The 23,589-nt window shown below is 40.8% G+C and overlaps 1 protein-coding gene across 2 annotated transcripts in view; it reads left to right on the top strand.

Moving 5' to 3' along the window:
* Window positions 1-23,589, top strand: part of adamts9 (ADAM metallopeptidase with thrombospondin type 1 motif, 9) — a 259,676-nt gene that overhangs the window by 171,065 nt on the left and 65,022 nt on the right. For both annotated transcript variants that reach the window (XR_010966102.1, XM_067998852.1), the window contains exons 29-30: window positions 59-226; window positions 21,219-21,389. Coding sequence is in view for 1 of the 2 variants with exons in the window: in XM_067998852.1 (XP_067854953.1) it covers window positions 59-226; window positions 21,219-21,389 (339 nt within the window). In the remaining variant the exon portion in view is untranslated. The remainder of the gene's footprint in view (window positions 1-58; window positions 227-21,218; window positions 21,390-23,589) is intronic.

Genomic DNA, 23,589 nt, shown 5'->3' with positions numbered 1-23,589 from the left:
CAAACTGTAACTATTAGTGAACAACAAAAAATAACTCCTATAATTGCTTTATTTGCAGTGCTCCATTTCCTGTGGAAAAGGAAGTAAGTATCGCACCGTTTACTGCATGACTAAAGATGGAAAGGAAGTAGAGGAAGAGCACTGTAAACATCTGGAAAGACCTAAAGCACACAAACGATGCCGAGGAGGTAGATGTCCTAAATGGAAAACAGGAAACTGGGGAGAGGTGAAGTATAAAACTTTCGGCAAATTACAGATTTTCCTTGTTTCAGCAGTCTGTTTCTCTATAACTTTTGTATTAAGCTATGATCAAAAAGAAAGAAATAACAAAATTATAAACACAGCCAAAGAGTCTGTCTTTTTGAAAGAAGATTTTTTTTTACGGCATCTTCCCCTCCATTGTTCCGGCACTAGACAGGACAGCATACCTTATGTGTGCTCCTGTCCAGCCCCAGGATCGCAGCTGCATTTCGAAACGCATCTGGATCTTCTGGCAGCCGATGAGTTTGCTGGTTAGAGTCCTGATTGGAGAATGAGGCAGGAGGGGGGACCCCCCCCACCACGCACATTGCTGCATTGTGCCTGCACCTTCTGCAGGTGTAGGTCAAGCTTCATTCCCATGGAAAACCCCCAAATCCTGGGGCAAAATTAAAGTGGTCGAAACCAGGCAATTTGGGTCTTTTTGCCTGGACATTTTTCCTGACCTTTGTGCTTGGAGAATGTAGCATTCTTGTACGGCAAGAGTCAGGACATCAGCCCTCATATTTATCAGTAATATATTAAAACTCTTATGTCTGTATGCATTTCCAGTTTGAAAAACTTTGCTTCCTATTGACACAGTTTTGTCACACTTGTGTGTCAACTATTTTCATTATAAATTCCTATCTTCACATTTATAATGAAAATTGCCTATGTAAAATGATCACACTGTAATTATACCCTCCTGGCAGTGATGGTGCTGTAGTACCTTAGTTTTACTTTAACTCCTCAGCCTGTACTGTAGAGAAACTCTTATGCTGCAACCAATGCTACATTTCTGCTTCTCAAATTTTCAAATTTTGGTGTTTAACTATAAATAATAATGTAAAATCAAAGTAATATATAGAAATAAGGACAGTGTGTGTAACTTTACAGTGGGTATTGAATTCCATTTGTGTGCCCTGCTCTAATTATCCCCTGCCCTCTAACCCCATTTCACCTGAAGATGAAACATTGTATTGACTCCCGTGTGCAATGCTACAGGAAATCAACTTGTATTTTGTTAAAAAGATAGAGGATTTCCTCTACTGTTCCAACAGCCTCCTGCCGTGAGTCCAGCAGAATCGTTCACAGACAGCTCAGCACCAAGATACATTGAGTCCCGAACTTAGTTGAAAAATCCTGGTAGGCCTTGTAAGTGGCAGAGCCTTTGCCCACCCCTTACATGACCAGCTATGTCAGAAGGGATAGGGCCAGGGGCAGGTGTTCCGTATGCTGGAAGTTCCCGCCTTCCCAGCCCAGAAAGGACCCACCATTACATTGGTGGGGGGAGGCATATCTGCCTCCGGAAGTAAAGGTGTGGGCCCCATTGTGGGGGCCAGGCAAGGAAAGCATCCTGGATCCCAAAGATCAGGTTAAAAATTTTAAAACAATTTTGGAGCAGCCTCTTTACACAGAGGGTCGAAGGAAGGACTGCATGAGGTCTCCAAAGGTGAGTCTGGGTGCCCTACCCCCAGTGGCAGCCATGCATTGGAATTTCCGGCAGCGTGAGGCAGGCGGGTGCCCAACACATGTCCATAGTGCCGCAGGTGCCTGCTGGCCCCATCCAAGTGAGCTACCTTCCCACAGACCCCGCAAACTTCATCAGGCTCAACACTGCAGGCACATTCCTGAAGTAACTGCCTGGATCACAGCTCATAGATTTTCAGAGCCAGCAAGTAGAAGTTTTTAATACAAATCTCATCATAACAAAGCAAACATTTTTCTTGGTCCCAGTGGATGTTTCATTACAATCTGTAAAGCAGTTCAATTTTTTAAATCTGATAAGAGCTGTGTTGCTGTTATCCTTGAGCGTGTATTCATTGGGTTTGACAATATTTTTCCTAATAGTTCATTTAACTCCACAAAGCATTCACAATTCTCAAAAGTATTGCTTGTCAGAGGAACATTAAAATTATTTGCCATTAGTTATTGATGAAGTTAATGTATCCTTTATGATATCGTATCTGTTCAGTTCAATTACCAAAAGTGTTTGTGGTTGGGATGTTATGACTATTTTCTTATCTATGTCCATATAGGGTTTCATTAGAAGCAAGCAACAGGCAATTTCCTCCCCGAATCTCTCACGAACAGATAGTTACTCAGCTCCAGATTTCTGGAACGTGCACTGCGCACAAGCTGCTTTCATGTTTTCTTCTCTCTGCCTTCCGCCAATAACCTCTTCGAAACTTAGTAAAACTCATTGTCCATGGAAACCTGCCAACATCCTAAATACAGTAACCACATATGTAAGTTAACTGCATACCATGGGAGAGTTACAATTGACCTCAGAGTCCATGGACAAAGGAAAGGAAAATTGGGATTCCTGTTCCTGATCATTACCCAGTGACCTTTGCAGAAGTGCATTTGTGTGTACGTAAGGTGGGGACAGGATGAGATCAACTATGATGCTGCCATGGTTATGCAACCTACCAACATTCATTGTCTGGGCTCATGCTTAAAGAGTGAGCAGTTGGGTAAGGTGTCACCTTTGATGCCATACTCAGCAAGAGTCACAACCTTTAGGAGAGGAGAAGCCTGGGGCAAAACATTGAGAAAAATACTGAACAGATAATATTTACATTTCTTGAAAATTGTTGGTCTGTCTTACCATTTAATTGTTCCTATAAACATATTGAAGCTTCCAATATCAATCTGATCATGTCATTGAATGATAAATTTAGAATTTCAAATTCAACTATTACAGTATTATAAATCTTAAAGCATCTTTTTTGACAAGTATTGTATTTGGAAAAAAGATTGTTACTTTTGAAAACCAGTGCCATCAGCAGTATTCTTGCTGTACTGTTTAGAGTATTTACTATTGCTTCCATAATTGACAAGTACATAATTTTTATTTTCATACAGCCTGCTTGTAATGCTAATGCACAGAAAGCTTCAAATGTACTTTGATGAGGTCTCATTACTGGAATGTTTGATTGTTTGGAGATTTTCAGTGCAGGCAAACCAAAAGGATCTTTATCTAGAACCCATATCAGCAAACATTAGTGCATATTACACCATTAATTCACTCCTTTAAAACTTGTTTTTGGGATGTGGGAGACACAGACGAAGCCTGAGAAGGTGGTGGTGGGCCATTTCCTTGAACAGCTGCACTCCTTGTGGTGATGGTGCTCCCACAATAGTGTTAGGTAGGAAATTCCAGGATTCTTACCCATGATGAAGGTTCAGTGATATATGTCCAAGTCAGGATGGTGTTTGACTCAAAGGGGATCTTGGAGGTGAGAAGAGAAAGTTAGGGAGGGAAGGGAGAGATTGGAGGAGGAAGGGTAAAAGTAAAAAGATGGAGGAGTAGGGGGAGGTGAGGAGGAGGAAGATGGGGAACAGTGGATGAGGAGGTTAGCTTCAATTATTTAAGTGAGGCTCCAGTCACTAAAACAATGCTGATTGTGTGGAGGTAGGGTTGTTTGGCTGGTCAGTATTGAGGGGGGGGGGGGGTGTTGGGGAGGTGTGCTTAGGTAAGGTATATGACCTCCAATCACCAAAATCAGTGTGGTAGGAATATGTTGCTTGGCTGAGGATGTTGGATAGGTACTGCCTGTTGGGGGGAATCACTATTTCTGCTCAGAGTGGGGCCCCCAGTGTCATTTCAGGGCTTCCTTCCACATATATATGCTCATTGGGGGAGGGGGGGCAGGAATGGGGTGTATCACAATACTTGCATTTGGGGGGTAATTCAATATGGGATTGGGTTACGGTCACAATATATTTGCCAACGGGAGGGTCGGGCCTCAAGGCGGGCACCGTGCTCCAGCTTACTGGCTTCAGGCCAACACAATATCGGGCAGCCCAGACACTGATCTGGCCAGGTCAAGGTAGGCCCAAGAAGTGAGGGGGGGAAGCATTCATAGAATGAGGGAACCCGGCATGGCAGCAGCCCACATTATTTTTTGTGGAGCCCAGAGGAGCACTCCTCCTCCTGCCCCCACAAAAATAATTTAAAAACTTAATTTTATTGGTCCCCTTCAACCGGACCACCGGATGAAATTGGGCAGTGTGTGCGCAGCAGGCCACACTGCATAGCGAAAGGGACTACCAGCTGAATCAGGCGGGCACTCTGGTCACCCATGTGGTAGGCCCTTCTGATAACGACATCGACTGGATCAGGAGCGGGAACGGGATGGTAAGCGTTTCTCCGCCATTCTAGAGGAATTACCCCACCCTGTTTCCACACTGTGGCACCAATGAAAATCTCCCCCTCCATTTCTACTCTAGTTTAATTTAGATTTCTTGGATACATTTCCTTTAAATTACTACTTTAGGAACCCCTTCAAATATTTGCCCAATGTTCATTTCATTGTCAACTATTATTTTCTTCAAAAAGTCAAATGGCCCTACCCGTTTTCACCATTACTCAGTTATATGCTTAGGAATGGCTATCAATATCTTCTGTAGTGAAGCCTAACGGAAATATAAGCAATTTGCTCGAGTCACTGATGAATGTTATGCACCATTTCAACTTTGTTGTACTACTAATGTTGTTCATAGACAGAATGTTGTATTTTTAATTACTTTTTTGCTTTGCATCACACACTTGTCTTCCACTGAACCAAGCAATTAATGTACTTCTGACATTTGCCTTTGCAGGTTTGGTCAATATTTGACAGATAAACACAATATTGGGTTGCCTGGCTGTCTGATATTCATTCCCTTCTTGATAAGTGTTTCTTCTGTTTGTCAGCTCTCTAGGCAGGTCTGGCTAAGTTTAGAAAGGCCTTTTGTCGAGAATTAATGAACTAAAAACCCATGACACATCACAATTTAGCATACCTATAAAACTCGGAAAAACTGAAGAACAGCTTCAAAAAAGCTGATAACTAAACAATCCTAAAAATCTATAAAGGCCAGTGCTTCAAGGTGACTAAATAAGTTATAGTCCTCATCATTATATTGGATTTCAGGATTGTTATTTGTGCTTTGCAATTCAGTTTGTTTTTCTGTGAAAATTGAAACCTGAAGATATACAGAAAAGTAGTTCCATTGGAAATGCATTAGGACATGAACCTTTTATAGCTTAAGTTGTAACTATACCCAATATTTCATCAGTTATATTAAAGGGAAAAATACTAAAGTGCACAAAATTACAATTTTTGCAGTTACAGATTTAGAATTTTTTGATGCCATGAAGACATGGCCGCCAATGGGGCACGAAGAGAGGGGGATGCACAAGAGGTCAGAATCGGAGGAACGCAGAGTTCTAGGGGTGGATTTAATGGGCTGGACAGAAACAGGAGGATAAGAATTTTCAATTTGAAGTATTTGTGGACAGGGAACCAATTTAGGTCAGCAAGGACAGGAGTGATGGATAATCGGAACTTGGTGCAGGATAGGAACAGGCAGCAGAGATGAGCTGATGTTTACGGAGGGTGAAGGATGGGAGGCCGGCCGGCCAAGAGAGCATTGGAATAGTTGAGTCAGGAGGAGTCAATGGCATGCATGAGGGTTTCAATGGCAGATAGGCTGTGCAAACAATATTAGAGGTGGAAGTAGGTGGTCTTTGTGATGGATGGGATATGGAGTCAGTCGCTCAGCTCGGGGTCGAATAGAATGGCAAGGTTGCAAACAATCTGGTTCAACCTGAGACAGTGATTGGGGAGGGGTATGGAATTGGTGGCGAGGGTACAGAATATGTCGTGGGGGTCAAAGATGATGGCTTCGTTCTCCCCAGTGTTTAACTGGAGGAAATTGCAGCTCATCCGAAACTCAATGCCAGACAAGCAGTCTGACAACACGGTGGCAGTGGACTGATTGAGAACGGTGGTGGAGAGATAGAGCTGGACGTCATCAATGTACACGTAGAAATTGATCCCATGTCTTCAGATGATGTCACAAAGGGGAAAAACCTGACTATCCATAACAAAAGCAAATGGTCAGCAATTATGTCCACATAACAAATAGGTCACTCACTTTTCAGTCAATTCCTGGCAATGTGGTCATTTATAGGCCGTGGAAGATTTGAATGATTGGGGAATCTGCATGAGATGATTATTTGAAAAAATACAAATTCAGCCTTTTAACTGTGCTAATAAATGTATACAATATTTTTGCAAACCTGACAATAAAGTATTGTCTTTCTATAAACACTAGTAAAAATAAGATAACAGTTAACAACTTACCAGTAATTAAAGTTCCCACTTATCGCTTCAGGCCTTTGCTCTATGATAGGAAGACAGGAGTAGGCCATTCAGCCCCTCAACCTTATTCCACCATTCTATTAGCTCATGGCTGCTCTGTACCTCAATTCCACTTATCCGCCTTTCTCCATATCCCTTGATACACTTCCCTAACGAAAATCTATCTTCATTACATCATCGTAAATTGTGAACTTTGTGGGCCCGAACATTCCAAATAATCCTGAAGTAAGACTTTAGAAAAGAATGGCGTTCTACTCACCAGCCCAAAGTCCAGTGACTGTAAAGTGGGCATTCAATTCACTAATCAAGAATCCAGTGACTGTGATATGCTGCAAATGTCTGTCTCTTCTAGCGTAAAGTTACACATCGCTTTTCCAGCTCCCAGTTGCTCTCATTTTCTGGCCCCTCTACAAACAATGCAAACTGGAGCTGGAGAAGCTGATCATCTGTATCAAAAGAGAACAGTTGGCAACTATGTATTTGTACCCCTCCAAAAATTCTGACTTCTAAAGCCTCTGAAACTACTTTTTTTGAGCTTCTAAAAACCAATGATTTAGGAGCTCCCCTACATTTACTTGACAATTAATTTTGAGTATGATGTACAGATCTGTCCAGTATTCCCAAATCCAAATGTTTGAGGAGCTGCTAAACATTGCACCAAGCTGTCCATTCAATTTTCACCTTGAAATCTAGGATTCTTCCATTGGGATGAGTAGAGTTGCGGAAACCAGACTATACTGCATCACAGCAGCTACATTTAAGTTTCAATAGGGCACAGTCACTTATAATGTAAAAGCAAAATACTGGAAATCTGAAATAAAAACAGAAAATGCCGGTCAGGCAGCATCTGATAATATAATTGTGCGGCAGATTATGAGGCACATTCAGTTGTCTTAAAATCAGATGTTGTTCAAACAGGGATTGGAAAGTCATAACAGGGCTGGATTTAGCAGAGCATGAATCAGCACTAACACAGTGCTACCGGGGCAACTGCTTTTTAAAATTGTGGAATCAAAGTGGTAAACAGATTTGGACCCACAAAGTCAGCTTCCAATCAACCATGCTATTGTGGGGTGCCACAAACAGAGTGAAGGCCTTCCTCACAGGAAGGGAAGGAAAATTGACAGTCATTGCATGGCTCTCTTTCTCACCACCTAGTAACAGTTATGCAGCAGTATTTAATGATGGATGCAGGGAACTAGGTCCTATTGTCTGAGGAAAATGTGTTATATAGGGAGACTTAGGTGCTGCTGTTCTGAGAGATGGCAGTATCAGGCAGATGGACTCCAGCCACTGCCATTCCATTGGGCCTTGGATATATGGTTCCACTGATTAGTCGGATGTCTGATTAAATGGCAGCTATCAGAACCTGGAAACTCTGAGACATAGCAGTTGCCACAGTCTGGAAGCCATTATCAATGCTATGCTCCAATCTGTCACTTATTCCTCCAGAGCTGAAGTATCTGCTTCCTTGACTGTTCCTTGGATGCTTCTTAGTGGAGACCTGCTGCAGATTTCATTGCAGCTGCCACCTGCTGCATTGCTGCCTGCAAGGAAGACAAAGCTTCCATGATGTTGCCACAAAGGAAAGTTGTAGACACAAGAAAGAAAGAAAGAACTTGCGCATTTATATAGCACCTTTCACAATCTCAGAACGTCCCAAAGCACTTTGTAGCCCATGAAGTACTTTTGAAACATGGTCACTGTAGTTACAATATCGGGAAATGTGGAAGCCAATTTGCACATAGCAAGGTCCCACAAACAGCAATGTGATGACCAGTTAATCTGTTTGTAGTGTTGTTGGTTGAGGGATAAATATTGGCCAGGACAGCGGGGAGAACTCCCTGCTCTTTTTCCAAAAGTGCCATGGGATCTTTTACGTCCACCCGAGAGGGTTTAACATCTCATCCGAAAGATAACACCTTTGACAGTGCAGCACTCCTTCAGTACTGCATTGAAGTGTCAGCCTAGATTTTGTGCTCATGTCTCTGGAGTGCGACTTGAACCCACAACCTTCTGAATCAGAGGCGAGAGTGCCACCATGAGACACGGCTAACACTGTGAACAACAGTTACACCTGTCAGTTGCTTCACTTCCTGGGATATTGTCCTCAGAGGCTACACATGGGTATGATGTTCCTCAAGCGTCCTTCTTTTCAGGCAAGTGCCCGCGAGTTATGGATCCCAAAACTCCAAACCCATTGGTAACAACCTCTTCAGCCTCCACTGAGAAGGGGACACATCCTTACCTACTTTCCACTCCTCCAGACCCCTCATGCTCGGTGAATCATGTCGTGCCAATTCCTCACTACCACTATCTAATTCCCCGTGGTGAAAGTCTCTGAGCTGGTGCGTGGGAGAGAAAAAGCAAGTGCCGCAGGTAGGTTTGAATGGGTTGAGAAAGAGGAAGATGGGGCAATGTGAAGCAACTGGAAACGATGAGTGGGTTGGTCTTTATCCTCTTCCTCATCATCATCACCATAAAGTACAAAGAGGAAAAGCTCCCCAGGTCCCCATCATCGCCATCTTCCTCTAGCTGAGTTCTCTGTTGCTCTAGTGGATCTACAGGAAAGGATGACAGAATATAAGAATGAGTATTACCCTCTTAGGATTAAGGCGAGATAGAAAGGGGTGGAAGGTTGTATGTGTGTAGTGTGTTCCAGTGGGCTGCAAGTGTCGGTGCTCAGTTACTAACCTGGCACCGGAAAGATGCCATCAACCATGCCATCTGTCACAGCAATAGCTAAATGAGTGCCCATACATGGCCTTTACCTCAAAATGGTTGAGGGATTTCAAGATGGGGTTTGCCTCTCTGGTGGCCTGCCTTTAGTGAGCAATTTGCACCATTATCTCCTGCAAACAGATAAGTAAATGAGCGTGAAGCTGGCAGTTGAGTGTGTGCCATGTGACATGGGAGAGGTGAAGTAAGAGATGTGGGGTATGAGAATGTTCAAGTGGACAAAGGAGTTTTGGGGTTGTGCAAGGCAGTTCTAGTGTGTTATGGGAGCTGTGTAGACATAGTACAGTATAGGGAGTTAGAGACACCCTTAAGCAGAGTGCTGTGTGAAAGGTTAGTTGTATAAATGTTGATTTAAGATGATGAAGAGTGTACTTGTTCAGGATGGGCAAGGAAGAAAGGGAGAGCATGGTCAGTGTGTTACCTTGCCAGCCCTGGTCAGGTCACTGAACTTTTTCGGTACTGTCGTACAGTCCTGGAAGTGAGGGACTTGGCAGTAAGTGCGAGTAGTGTCTGTGCCTCCTGCCCTAAATCTCCTCTGGTAGGGCGTGGCAGTCTGTATCACTAAGTTTCGTCTTCATCTCCTGGATGGAGCCTTGTCCTGCTGCTCCCTGGATACAAATAGCAGTTGAATGGTAATAATTCTATCCAAGCATAATTAAAATCTTGGTAAGACATGCAGTGAAATAATTTGAGAGAGAAATATTAGTGCAAAGCACTGTTTCTGCCTTACCAACTTGAGTGCTGCGGAAGAGTGCAGGCTGAACAGCACTTTGAAAAGGCTGCACAGAAGTTTCTTGGAAGTTGAGCTGTTACCACCAGTTGCCTGCACCAGTGGGTGTGCAAATGAGCTTACCCAGAAACCTTGCATATAAATCCTCTGCTGGCCATCGGCGGTTGCATTGATTTTCTTAAAGGATCAATAGTGGTATAAATCACATCAAGGAAATTCCAGGCCTTTATCGTAGTAGGAAAAGAACTGGAGGAGGCCTTTCGGCCCATCGTGCTTGTGCTGGCTCTTTGAAGGAGCTATCCAATTAGTCCCATTCACCTGCTCTTTCCAGAGTACTGTACATTTTTTCCCTTCAAGTATTTATCCAATTCCCTTTTTGAAAGTTATTATTGAATCTGCTTCCACCACCGTTTCAGGCATGCATTCCAGATCATTACAACTCGCTGCATAAAAAAACGTTTCCTCATGTCACCTCTGGCTCTTTTGCCAATCACCTTAAATCTGTGTCCTCTTTACTGATCCTTCTGCAACTGGAAACGGTTACTCCTTATTTACTCTGTCAAACTCGTTCATCAATTTGAACACTTCTACCAAATCTCCCCTTAACCTTCTCTGTTCTAAGGAGAACCACCCCAGCTTCTCCAGTCTCTCCACCTAACTGAAGTTCCTCATACCTGATACAATTCTAGTAAATCTCTTCTGCACCCTCTCTAAGGCCTTGACATCCTTCCTAAAGTGTGGTGCCCAGAATTGAACACATTGCGCCTGCTGAGGCCTAACCAGTGTTTTATAAAGGTTTAGCATAACTTACTTGCTTTTTTGTACTCTATTAATAAAGCCCAGGATCCCATATGCTTTTTTAACAGCCTTCTCAACTTGTCCTGCCATCTTCAAAGGTTTGTGTATGTGCACCACCAATTCCATCCGTTCCGGAACCCACTTTAAAATTGTACCATTTATTTTATATTGCCTTTCCTCATTCTTCCTACCAAAATGCATCACTTCACATTTCTCTAAGTTTTTATCTGCCATTTGTCTGCTCATTGCACGAATTTGTCTATGTCCTCCTGAAGTCTGTTACTATCCTCCACATTGTTTACTACATTTCAGAGTTTCGTCTCATCTGCAAACTTAGAAATTATATCCTCTATGTCGAGGTCCAAGTCATTAATATATATCAAAAAGAGCAGTGGTCCTAATACTGATCCCTGGGAAACACCACTATATACTTCCCTCCAGTCTGAAAAACAACCATTCACCACTACTTTCTGCTTTTTGCCCCTTAGCCAATTTTGTATCCACGCTGCCACTGTCCCTTTAATCCCATGGGCTTTAATTTTGCTAACTAGTCTGTTACGTGGTATTTTATCAGATGCCTTTTGAAAGTCCATATACACAACATCAGCTGCACCACCCTCATCATCCCTCTCCATTACTTCATCAAAGAACTCAATCAAGTTAGTCAAACACGATTTTCCTTTAACAAGTCCGTGCCGACTTTCACCTATTAGCCCGTACTTTTCCAAGTGCCAGTTAATTTTTTACCGGATTATTGTCTCAAAGTTTCCCCACCACTGATGTTAGGCTCACTGGCATGTAATTGCCGGGTTTATCCCTCTCCCCTTTTTTGAACAGGGGTGTAACATTTTCAATCCTCCAGTCCCCCGGCACTGTCCCCATATCTAAAGAGGATTGGAAGATTGTGGCCAGAGCCTCTGCAATTTCCACCCTTACTTCCCTCAGAAACCTAGGATGCATCCCATCTGGACCGGTTGACTTTTCTACTTTGAGTACTGCCAATCTTTTATGTACCTCCTCTTTATCTATTTTTATCATATCCAATATTGCTACCACCTCCTCCTTCACTGCTACAATGGTAGCATCCTCTTTTCTAGTGAAGACGTATGCGAAGTACTCATTTAGTACCTCAGCCATGCTCTCTGCCTCCACAAGAAGATCTCCTTTTTGTCCCTAATCAGTCCAACACTTCCTTTGACTGCCCTTTTACTATTTTTATGTTTATAAAAGAGTTTTGGGTTCCCTTTTATGTTAGTCGATAATCTATTCTCATACTCTCTCTTTGTCCCGCTTTATTCCCTTTTTTAGATCTCCTCTGTACTTTCTGTATTCAGCCTGGTTCTCTACTGTATTATGAACCTTTGGATGCCCTTCCTTTCCCCCTCGTAAGGATGTGTCTACTCTGTACCCAAACCAACTCCTCCTTGAAGGCCTCCCATTGTTCAATTACTGTTTTGCCTACCAATTTTTGATCCAATCCACCAAGACAAGATCCCTTTTCAACTCACTGAAATTTGCCCTCCTCCAGTTAGCATTTTCACATTTGATTGTTCCTTGTCCTTTTCCATAACTATTCTAAACCTAATGATATTATCATCACTATCCCCAAATGCTCCACCACTGAAACATGCTCCACCTACCTCACTTCATTCCCCAGAACTAGATCCAGCAAAGATTCCTTCCTGGTTGGGTTGGAGAAACACTGTTCCAGAAAGTTCTTGAACACATTTCAGGAATTTCTCCACCTCTTTGCCCTTTTCACCATTACTATCCCAGTTTATATTGGGAAATTGAAGTCCCCCATTATCACTACCCTATAGTTCTTGCATTTTTCTGTAATTTGCCTGCAAATGTTCTCCTCTATCTCCTTCCCACTATTTGGTGGCCTATAGTATACACCCAGAAGCATAATAGCTCCTCAATTTTTCCATACTTCAAACCAAATAGATTCTATCTTTGACTGCAAAACTACATCAACCCTTTACAGTGCTATAATAGTTTTTGATCAATACTGCCACCACCCTCCTTTCTTTCCTTCCCTATCATAGAATGGTTACAGCACAGGAGGCCATTCGACCCATTGAGTCCATGCCGGCTCTCTGCAAGAGCAATCCAGCTAGTCCCACTCCCGCGCTCTTTTCCCCGAAGCCCTGCAAATTTTTTCCCTTCAAGTACTTATCCAATTCCCTTATGAAAGCCACGATTGAATCTGCCTCCACTATTGCCTCAGGCAGTGCATTCCAGGTCATAACCACTCGCTGCGTAAAAAAAGTTTTTCCTCATGTCACCTTTGGTCCTTTTGCCAATCACCTATCTTTCCTAACTACCTTGTAGCCAGGAATATTAAGTACCCGATCCTCCCCTTTTTTGAGCTAGGTCTCTCTTATTGCCACTATATCATAGTTCCATGTGGCCACTTGAGCCGGCAGCTCACCAACCTTATCTACCACGCTCCGTGCATTTAAACACATGCACTCCAATCTCATTTTAGACTGCTTTGCATTTGCCCTCTGTCTGATCCCCCTTATTACTGAACTATTCTTTACTTTAGTGCAACTTGTCCCTCCCAGTCCTCTGTGCACCTTGTTTCTCCTCTCTAATGTTTCATCCTGGTGCCCATTCCCCCTGCCAAATTAGTTTAAATCCTCTCCCGCAGCACTAGTTAACCTCCCCGCGAGAACATTGATCCCAGCTCTGCTGAGGTGTAACCTGTTCATCTTGAACAGATCCCTCCTGCCCCAGAACTTGTCCCAATGCCCCAGGAACTTGAAGCCTTCCCTCCTGCACCATTTCTCCAGCCACGCATTAACCTGTCTTATCCTACTATTCCTATACTCACTAGCGAGTGGTATTGGGAGTAATCCAGAGATTACTACCTTTTGAGGTCCTGCTTTTTAACTTCTTCCCTCGCTCCTGAAACTCTGACTGCAGGACCTCGACCCTTTTCTTCCTATGTCATTGGTTTCCACGTGGATCACGACTTCTGGCTGTTTCGCTTCCCCCCTCAAAATGTTCTGCACCCTCTCAGTGATGTCCTTTACCCTGGCACCAGGGAGGCAACACACCATGCGGGACTCACGTCGGCAGTTGCAGAGGCGCCTGTCTATCCCCCTGACTATCAAATCCCTTATAACAACTGCATTTCTTTTGCCCCCCTGTGCAGCCAAGTCTCCCACGGTGCCGTGGATTTGCTCCTGACTACACTTTCTCGAGGTGTCCACGCCCTCACTGATATTCAACACTGAATACCGGGTTTGTGAGTGTCACACTCCGAGGGGACTCCTGCATTGCCAGCCTGTTCCTCCTAGTCTGTCAAATGGTCACCCCCTCCATCTCTGCCTGAACTCTCTGAAGCTGTGGGGTGGCCGCAGCTTCCCACATGCACTGTAGCGACGCCAGCCGCCCCTCAAGCTCAGAAACTCTGAGCTCGAGCTCAAGCAGTTGGCAGCACTTTCTGCACATGTGTTTTTCCAGGACACACGATGTGTTCTGGAGTTCCCACATAGCACAGGATGTGCATGCAATGGGCCCCAGCTGTTCTGCCATGTTAATTAAGTTATTTAAACTGTTTGTTTAGCTTTAAGGTACTTTACTGTTTATCTGACACTAAAACACTAACCACTAAAAAACACTAACCAACCATTAAAAATCTTTAGCAGTAAAGATTTTATTAAAACAAATTTGGTACAGACTAGATATCATATTACTCACAGAATATAGATCATATAATTAAAACATTCAGTAAATTTTACTTTAAAATATGTGTGTCCAAATTTGACTGAGCATAGGCAGCTCACGAGCACAACACCTTGCGTCACAGGATGGTAGGACGTGATAACAATCTCCCAAATTGAGTTTCTAATGAAAGCTGAGCAAAAGGTCAAATAGAGGATAAAGATTTTCAAAGTAGGAATGAGGAGGGGAAGCTCGTAGAGTCAGCCAACTCAAGTTGCTCCCACTTCTCCTAGCAGGCAGTTGCAATGATGCAATGGTTGAGGTTTCAGAACTGCCTCAAGTTGACAAATGTGAGTAAATTCACTGATCTTATGGTCCGAGCAGGAAGATACACTCAAAGAGCTTGCGGATCGGGGAATTAAAGCTATAATGTTGTAGCCCTTTCTCCAACCTTCGCACACGTTGAGTGTGCTTTGCTGTTGGGAGTACAGAATCAGTGAATTTACCCTTTGGTGCATGCCTTGGGGGACCTCAGCAAAAACTCATTTAAAAGATGAGGTGAAAAATATGATGATATTAAGTGGAAGACATGTTTTTGGACACCTATACAGTTTCAAAACTACAGCCTTCAATCTGCCCTTCATCATTAATTCATTCCAAGAGCTATAACACATATTTTAGCACTTTTATATTTGAAACTACAGGCAATAAATTATTTTCCTCTAAGTTTGAATTACAGGTTTTCCTGTCACTCATATACACCTACCTAAGGAGCTTCATTAGTTCTTCAAGTAGAAAAGTGACATTGACCAGCTCCTTTCTCTCGAATAATGTTGCTTATGAATTAGTAATATCATTGAACGCAATTATGGAGAAGTTTTCCACCCAGACTGTCCTGCTCCTATGGCTGGAGGATGATGCATGGTGACAGGCAACCTACAAAAGCAAAAAGTAATTATTAGAAAATGTTTTAATTTTTCTTCTCTGCTTTATGCAGTACCTTCTACATATATTTTGTACCAATGCTGGAGAAATTAATGGGACTAAAAGCCAACAAATCCCATGGACCTGATGGCTTACATCCTAGGGTTTTAAAATAGATGGCTGCAGAGATAGTGGATGCATTGGTTTTCCAGAATTCCCTTTCTTGAACAGTCCCTGTGGATTGGAAGGTAGCAAATGTAGCCCCACCATTCAAGAAAGAAGGGAGAGAGAAAACAGGGAACTACAGGCCAGTTAGCCTGACATCAGTAGTAGGGGAAATGCTAGAATCTATTATTAAGGACGTAGCAACAGGGCACTTAGAAAATCATAATATGATTAGGCAGAGTCAACATGGTTTTATGAAAGGGAATTTGTGTTTGACAAATCTATTAGAGTTCTTTGAGGATGTAACGAGCAGGATAGATAGGGGGAACCAGTGGATGTAGTATATTTGGATTTTCAAAAGGCATTCAATAAGGTGCCTCACAAAATTAGGGCTCATGGGATTGGGGGTAATATATTAGCATGGATAGAGGATTGGTTAATGCAGAAAACAGAGAGTAGGAATAAACAGGTCATTTTCGTGTTGACAGATTATAACGAGTGGGGTGCCACAAGGATCAGTGCTTGGGCCTCAGCTGTTTACAATCTATATCAATGACTTAGATGAGGGGACCTAGTGTAATGTATCCAAATTTGCTGATGATACAAAGCTAGGTGGGAAAGTAAGCTGTGAGGAGGACGCAAAGAGGCTGCAAGGCGATATAGACAGGTTAAGTGAGTGGGCAAAAAGGTGATAGATGGAGTATAATGTGGGGAAATGTGAAATTATCCACTTTGGTAGGAAGAATAGAAAAGCAGAATATTTTTTAATAGGTGAGAGATTAAGAAATGTTGGTAATCAGAGGGATTTGGGTATCCTTGTACACAAATCATCGCAAGTTAACATGCAGGTACAGCAAGCAATTAGGAAGGCAAATGGTATGTTAGCTTTTATTGCAAAGGGTTTGGAGTATAAGAGTAAGGAAGTCTTGCTGCAATTATATAGGGCTCTGGTGAGACCACACCTGGAGTACTGTGTACAGTTTTGGTCTCCTTACCTAAGGAAGGATATACTTACCTTAGAAGGGAGTGCAACAAAGGTTCACTAGATTGATTCCTGGTATGAGAGGGTTGTCCTATGAGGTGGTATTGAGTAGAATGCGCCCATATTCTCTGGAGTTTAGAAGAATGAGAGGTAATCTCATTGAAACGTATAAAATTCTTAGAAGGCTTGACAGTGTGGATGCTGAGAGGCTGTTTCCTCTAGCTGGAGAGCCTAGAACTAGAGGTCATAGTCTCAAAATAAGGGGTCGGCCATTTAGGACTGAGATGAGGAAAAATTTCTTCACTCAGCAGATTGTGAATCTTTGGAATTCTCTACCCCAAAGGACTGTGGATGCTCACTTGTTGAGTATATTCAAGACATCAGAGGGATTTGGGTATCCTTGTACACAAGGATCGTTCACCTGAGGAAGGAGGTAGCCTCCGAAAGCTTGTGAATTTAAAATAAAATTGCTGGACTATAACTTGGTGTTGTAAAATTGTTTACAATATTCAAGACTGACATCGATGGATATTTGGACTGTAAAGGAATCAGGGATAGGGCGAGAAATCAGCCATGATCTTATTCATTGGCGGAGCAGGCTCAAGGGGCCATACTCCTACACCTATTTCTTATGCATACAATACTAAAACCAAGTTAATTGGGGAAGCAATATAGTATATTTAGGGCCAATTTTCCTGTGGTTTGCACTCAGCAAATGCTTGTTCTTGAGTATAAAGCATAGGAAATAGGACAGTGGCAGATGTGAGTTGTTAAGTCACGTGGTGGTTCAAGCGAACCCACTAAATTGGAAACAGTTTGAGTTCCAAAAGACAGAAATTGCAAGTACCAGTTTAATTTCCACATCTTAAATTGAAGCTAAGCTAGAACATCCTGTTCTGACACCATGACATGCTGTTTTTGTATATTGGTGCTAACTTTACATTAGAAACTTATGTTTAATTTTGAAAAACACATTGTCTCATCAAAAAATGCTACAATGTAATAAATCCTCATTCTCTGATTACAAATCAGTTATGAAATAGGCAAATTTGGCACTTATAAAGAGAGTGGATAGGATTCTTATGTGCATTAGGCCCCTTACATATGTAAATGAGGGGCCTATTGCCTGTTTTTGGTCCCTGTGGGAAACTGGATACAATGACAATGGAGTTGAAGTATATACATTTTCATATTTTGGATAATGGCATACCAATTGAATGTGGGAGAGTTATTATTGTATTACTGTACTGTATGTAAACTTTATCTGAATTATGATTCATTTAGTATTAGTGGTAAAAGCTTTTTAAAATGCAATTTAACTCTCTCCTTGCATTGCTGGTTAGTGGTACACTAATATAGATGCACTCAAACATGTGCTGTGGGTACACTTTACAAATCATTTTGTATCACTACCACAGGATTTCTTTCAGTTACAATTAATTTGACTCGATATATTGAACCTGTTTTTATATTTATTAAACAATGAACATTTATTTCCTTTGCAATCACAATGAACATATAAAAGTATATACTGCAATCTAAATGTAGCAACATTTTATGCATTATGAAGACAGCGATAAGAATATCACTGGTTGCTGCGCACTCTAAACTTCCACATATGTTTCATTGACCAGGAATTTCCTGGAAAGTTACAGCGTAACTACGGTGTAAGAGTGGCGTTACACTGTTTTCTTCCGAGGACATTTGCAAGTAACTGACTTACACCAGTTTTACACAGAAACATCACTATGCACAAATTTCCTTGATTGTTTGCGCCGCTTCCAAGGTACACCCGCCAAAACTCTCTGCTGCTTATTTACATTACAGCTGTGCCTCCTGTGCAAAAGACCAGATCATGCAGATTTCCTGGATTTACATGAATATTGTGCTGGTGTACATATTTATGTCGCAAAATATAGGCACCGGACGGTCTGAAGTCACCTGACAGCGACGTAACTGAAATTGATGGAGATTGATAGCCATTTTCTTGTGATTTAATTTTTATTACTGCGATCTTAACCAAAGTACTGTTACTGTAAGCTCACCCAAAATTTTTCGGACCCCTCACCCAAAGCATTCAGAAGAACGAATCAGCTAGAATGGCCTTCCCGATGGGCATACCCCTGTTCAGTATAATAATGGAAGAGGAAGAGTAACAGCAGAGACTAGAAGCTCTGAGAGTGAGGCGTCATAACAGAAGACATCAGCCCACTCGCTTTTACCCCTATTAGTGGCACTGCATTTGCACTTGTTTTTATGCTCCAGCATAGGCAAATGAGCTCTGCAGGTAATTTAGGCGTAAGTTCCCATTGGTAAGTTTGGTACAGAAACCAGCATAAATTTTGGCATAATTTCTGCGTAAGTGCAATCCAGGAAATTAAGGGTCTTTATGTATTTCAATGAAGCATCGCAACATTTTCTTTACAACATATTATGGACTTAATAAACTACCTGTTTTCAACACCAGTTTTTAAAAGTAATTTTATTTCAAGCAATAAGATGAACCAACAAATTTTTAATTCCACATCACTTGAAGTTTTGCACTTTTTTATGGTACAGTTTATATGACAACCAGCACACTGAGATGGTTCATCTTCCTGCTTCTGCCTAAGTGCTGAAATTGACATGGAATAAAGTACACTGTTAGAAGTAACAGCATTTCCTGTGTACCCACTGAACATACACTAGCATTATCCTGTGCAACATCTGCACTCTCAAAGCCAAGTATACATATATTGTTTACTGGTGTGGTGGAACATAGAAACAGGAGTAGGCCATTCAGCCCCTCAAGGCTGTTCTGCCATTCAATTAGATCATGGCTGATCTGTACCTCAACTCCATTTACCCGCCTTTGCTCCATATCCCTTGATAATCTTACCTATCGAAAATCTATTGATCTCAGTTTTGAAAATTTCATTTGACCCAGCATCTCACATCGTTATGGAAATTTTAGGAAGGATGTCAAGACTTAGAGATGGTGCAGAGGGGATTTACTAGAATGTTACCAAGGATGGGGGACTTCAGTTACATGGAGAGTCTAGAGAAGCTGGGGTTGTTCTCCTTAGAGCAGGGAAGGTTAAGGAGAGATTTGATAGAGGTGTTCAAAATCATGATTAGTTTTGATAGAGTAAATAAGGAGAAACTTTTTCCAGTGGCTGTAGGGTCGATACCCAGAGGACACATTTAATGTGATTGGCAAAAGAATCAGAGGTGAGATGAAGAGAATTTTTTTTTACGCAGCGATTTGTTATGATCTGGAATGCACTGCCGGAAAGGGTAGTGGAAGCAGATTGAATAATAACCTTCCAAAGGGAATTGGATAAATACTTGAAGGGAAAAAATGTACAGGGCTATGGGGAAAGAGCAGGGACTAATTGGATAGCTGTTTTAAAGAGGCAGCACAGGCACGATGGGTGCAATGACCTCCTTCTGTGCAGTATCGTTCTATGATTCTATATGACTGCCATCCCCACCACCCCAAGCAAAATGAATTGCATGGGGTTGAGCTCATGTAGGATCTTGTTGGTAAATTGAGATTTTCTCAAATAACTCTAATCAATTTCCCCCAAAAACTGCACGCTCCATAGTTGTATCCATAAACATTCCGACATGGAAACTGGATTCTTATTAGAGGTTCAAAGTGATTAACATTGAAGAAAAAATAGCAGCCAATGAAAAATTAGAAAAAGGAAAATACAGCTTGATGTGTGTACAGCTAGATATGACTATGAAATTAAATGGTCTTTATGTTCTAAGTACAGTTTTGATCAAAACAGAACTGTTTACTATTTATACTTTTTAAACATCCTGCTTTAACCTTTCTAAAGGAACCCTTGCTACTCGCCCCTTTGGCATAGAATCGTGTAGTGCTTTCAGATGTGAAGTTCCTACAGTTTCAAGATAAAGTCACTGGTGAAGCTAATCTATCATTAAATTCAAGCTGCTGCTAGTACCTTGATATGTAAAAACCTCGGAGCATCTCATTATGTTCTATCTGATTTGGTTAAAAATAATATGTCCTGCATTTAACTTTTAGGATAACTTGCAACCATTTTCATTGTTTAAAAAAAGGTTCTAGACTAGATATGTTTTATGCGGCTTAAAAGACTTGTACTTTAGAAACATTTTCATTGCCACGGGAAAAAGACTAAGAACTATTTTTACCCTCCCCCATGCACTGGGCAGAGTTCCCAGATTCCTGACTGATATAAATTACAGCAGTGATTGCAAGTTGCTGATGTGATTTAAGTAAGTGCTTTCAAACTATTGATGTAAGTTATTCAAGTGTTCGTTAGTTTAATTCATTTTGATGTACATGGTTAACGTCACAGAAGTTTGCTTTGCTGATTTTAACAAATTGAGTTTTAATCATTGCGCAAAAGCCGAGAGTTCCCAAAAAATGGCAAAAGGCTAACTTACTGTTTTTAAATAATAGACTTCATAAATGCAAAGTGAATAAAGCTACATAAAATATATGTGCGTAAAGTGAGATAATCTTACCAAGATAAAATTTAACTATGATAAATTATAGTCAGGCCTTTCATAATGTTGTTTACATTCGTAAATAGTGCTAGAATTTTCTCATTAGTTATGTTTTCCAGACTCTATTGTTACCTTCTCATGAGGATAGTAATATAATATACTTTAGTTGATCAGATGTACTATATTAATACAGTGAAGAATCAGCAATAAGAATGTTAGTTTATAAAGGTGCATAATCTAGACATTTGATTAATTAAAGAAAGCTTAAATTCATATTTGCATTAAAGTACAATAGGTTTCATACTGACACTTACCTTTGCAAACTCTGCAGTGCTCAGCCTTATGTGGAAGTGGAATTCAGCAACGCGAAGTCTTCTGCCAGATCTCAAACCAGAGCATTAAAGATTCCCAGTGCAGTCAATCTACAAAACCTGCTTCAGTTCAGCACTGTCAAACTGGAGAATGTTTGCTTTACAGCTGGCATGTAGAAGAATGGGAAAAAGTAAGTACAACAGCTGCAGCAGACAGCATAAGCACTGTTCAGTATAAACAAGAGAAAGGCACTCTTCCTGGCATGCACCAGTCTTACTTGAGGTGTGATTTGTAAACTAGGATCAGATGGCTGGCTTCATGTGGTTAGGAGGATGTTTGACATATGGCCAAGGAGCGGAAAAGTTAGAGGAAAGAAAACGTCTGCTGCATAGAAATTAGAAGATAAATCCAATTTTATATCACTTTAAAGGTCATTTAACTGAAGGAACAAAGATTTAGGTATTTTTCAGCTTAAAAGACTAATCCAACCTAAACTTTCTGAATATTACTGTCCTACAATGATACTATGTTACCTTCTAACTGTAAAATACCAAATTCCCTGTATTTATCTATTTAATGTAAACACATTTATTTTCAAGATTTCAAACTGTACAACTTAGTAACATAAATGTTACACAGTGATGAAAAGATTTAAAAACAATGGCCTGATGAGAACTAGTTACTAGATAAATATATTATGTTGTGAAGGTTTTTTGAGAATGCTTTTTATGTTTATCAATTTTATTTTTAAAGCTACATTAAAAAATTGCAATTCAACTCAAAGTAGGTCACAAAACAATTTAAATTCCATAATAATGTTGTCTTTATTTTTTAAATAAGCTTTTATCTCTGCCATTCTCTCCCCTCAGCCCCTTTTTACTTCCAGCATCTGGAATCAATTAAAGAGCCCATTGTGGTAGGCAAACGTTAGATGTGTCACATTGCTTTGTTAAAGAATTCCAGGCTGCAAGCAAATTCGTGCATGCTCTGAAAATTTATAACATTTCACAGGCATATTTCCAAGAAAAGTCTTAAAACAGCCATGGCCACAAATTAATCTGTTTTTTGCTGGAAATTTGCACTAATGTACTGCAGATGTGAAATGTGCATATGGCAGCATTCTTTTAGCTGAATTGTTGTATTATTCCCCATTTATTTGAAGGAATTACATTTGCATCTAAAGATTATTAACTATAAAGTGGTTAGGCCACAAAAGACAGTGAAATGCCCATTTTGTATACAGCCAATGTTTTCGGAGAATAAGAATGGCACCAATTCCACTTAGACCACAGCAAAAGCACTTTCTTGCTGATCCATGCCTAATCTGTAAGAAAATGATGTATGGTGCCGTGCTTTAAAATTTTTAGAAAATGGCACCAAGGTCAGAGTAGCCTGACATGCAATTTGATCCTCAGTCTGTTTTTAATTTGACCATACTTGCAGTTTCTTCAAGAACAACAGCAACTGGTGAACCTCAAGTTTTTAAGGGAAAAGGAAAAGAATTAAAAGCAAAAAGATTGCAGAAATCCTCTTGTTTTTTTATATAAAAGTTAGAAAGATTGTTTCATTCTAATGTGTCTTAACACTTTTGTACCTTGAAGAAAAATGTAAAATTAAATTCCTTATTAATAGTTCACATTTTTCTCTAAGGGTCAGTAGACAGAGAAGAATTTACATAAAAAGGAAGTAATCTGCATAAATGAGTGACATTCATGAAAACAATATTCCTCAGTTGTAAAAATCCTGTACTAACTTACCTAACTTTTTGGGAGAAAAAATATCCTGACAGCAAAAGATTAAAGAATATGATTCCTTTTCAAATTGATTTTGATTCTGTAAACTCACAAAACACTGAAAGGCATTTTCTACTTTCTGCATAATTTCTGATTATTTGGTACAAGTTCATCATCTCAGGTTGTATTTGTACAATTCATATGACATTTGTGCACTTTTTTTATATATAAGAAAAGGGAAGTGATTCTGCCGAGTAGTTCTTCATTGGAGTTTGTAGTAATGATTAGGCACCTTGAGTGTAAAATTCCTCTGTAGTTACAGAGCTAACATAAACAGTAAGTCGGGGTTAATGTATAGTAATTTTCTGCATTAGCAGCAATGGAATGTTCTATAATATTTGCCCACGGTCTTAGAATTCATCCAGGGAATGTTCTTGTTTAATGCGTGATAACACACATCAACAGTTTTCTTTTAGTTTGTTAAGCACCAATTGAAGGTGAATATGCAAATTTTCTCATGCTTGCCTTCCAGCCCACATCATTGCAAAATTGCAAGGAGTGACATTTTTTCAGTCCACATAAAGTATGATTTCACTAGCTACTCTCAGTTTTCTGAATATATTGGAATAGCAACAGCAGAGGAGGAGTAATGTCTGG

The sequence above is a fragment of the Heptranchias perlo genome, chromosome 17, assembly GCF_035084215.1.
Source record: "Heptranchias perlo isolate sHepPer1 chromosome 17, sHepPer1.hap1, whole genome shotgun sequence".
Classification (NCBI taxonomy): Eukaryota; Metazoa; Chordata; class Chondrichthyes; order Hexanchiformes; family Hexanchidae; genus Heptranchias; species Heptranchias perlo.
The sequence above is the reverse complement of the archived record's forward strand: the minus strand, read 5'-3'. Positions and strand labels throughout refer to the sequence as shown.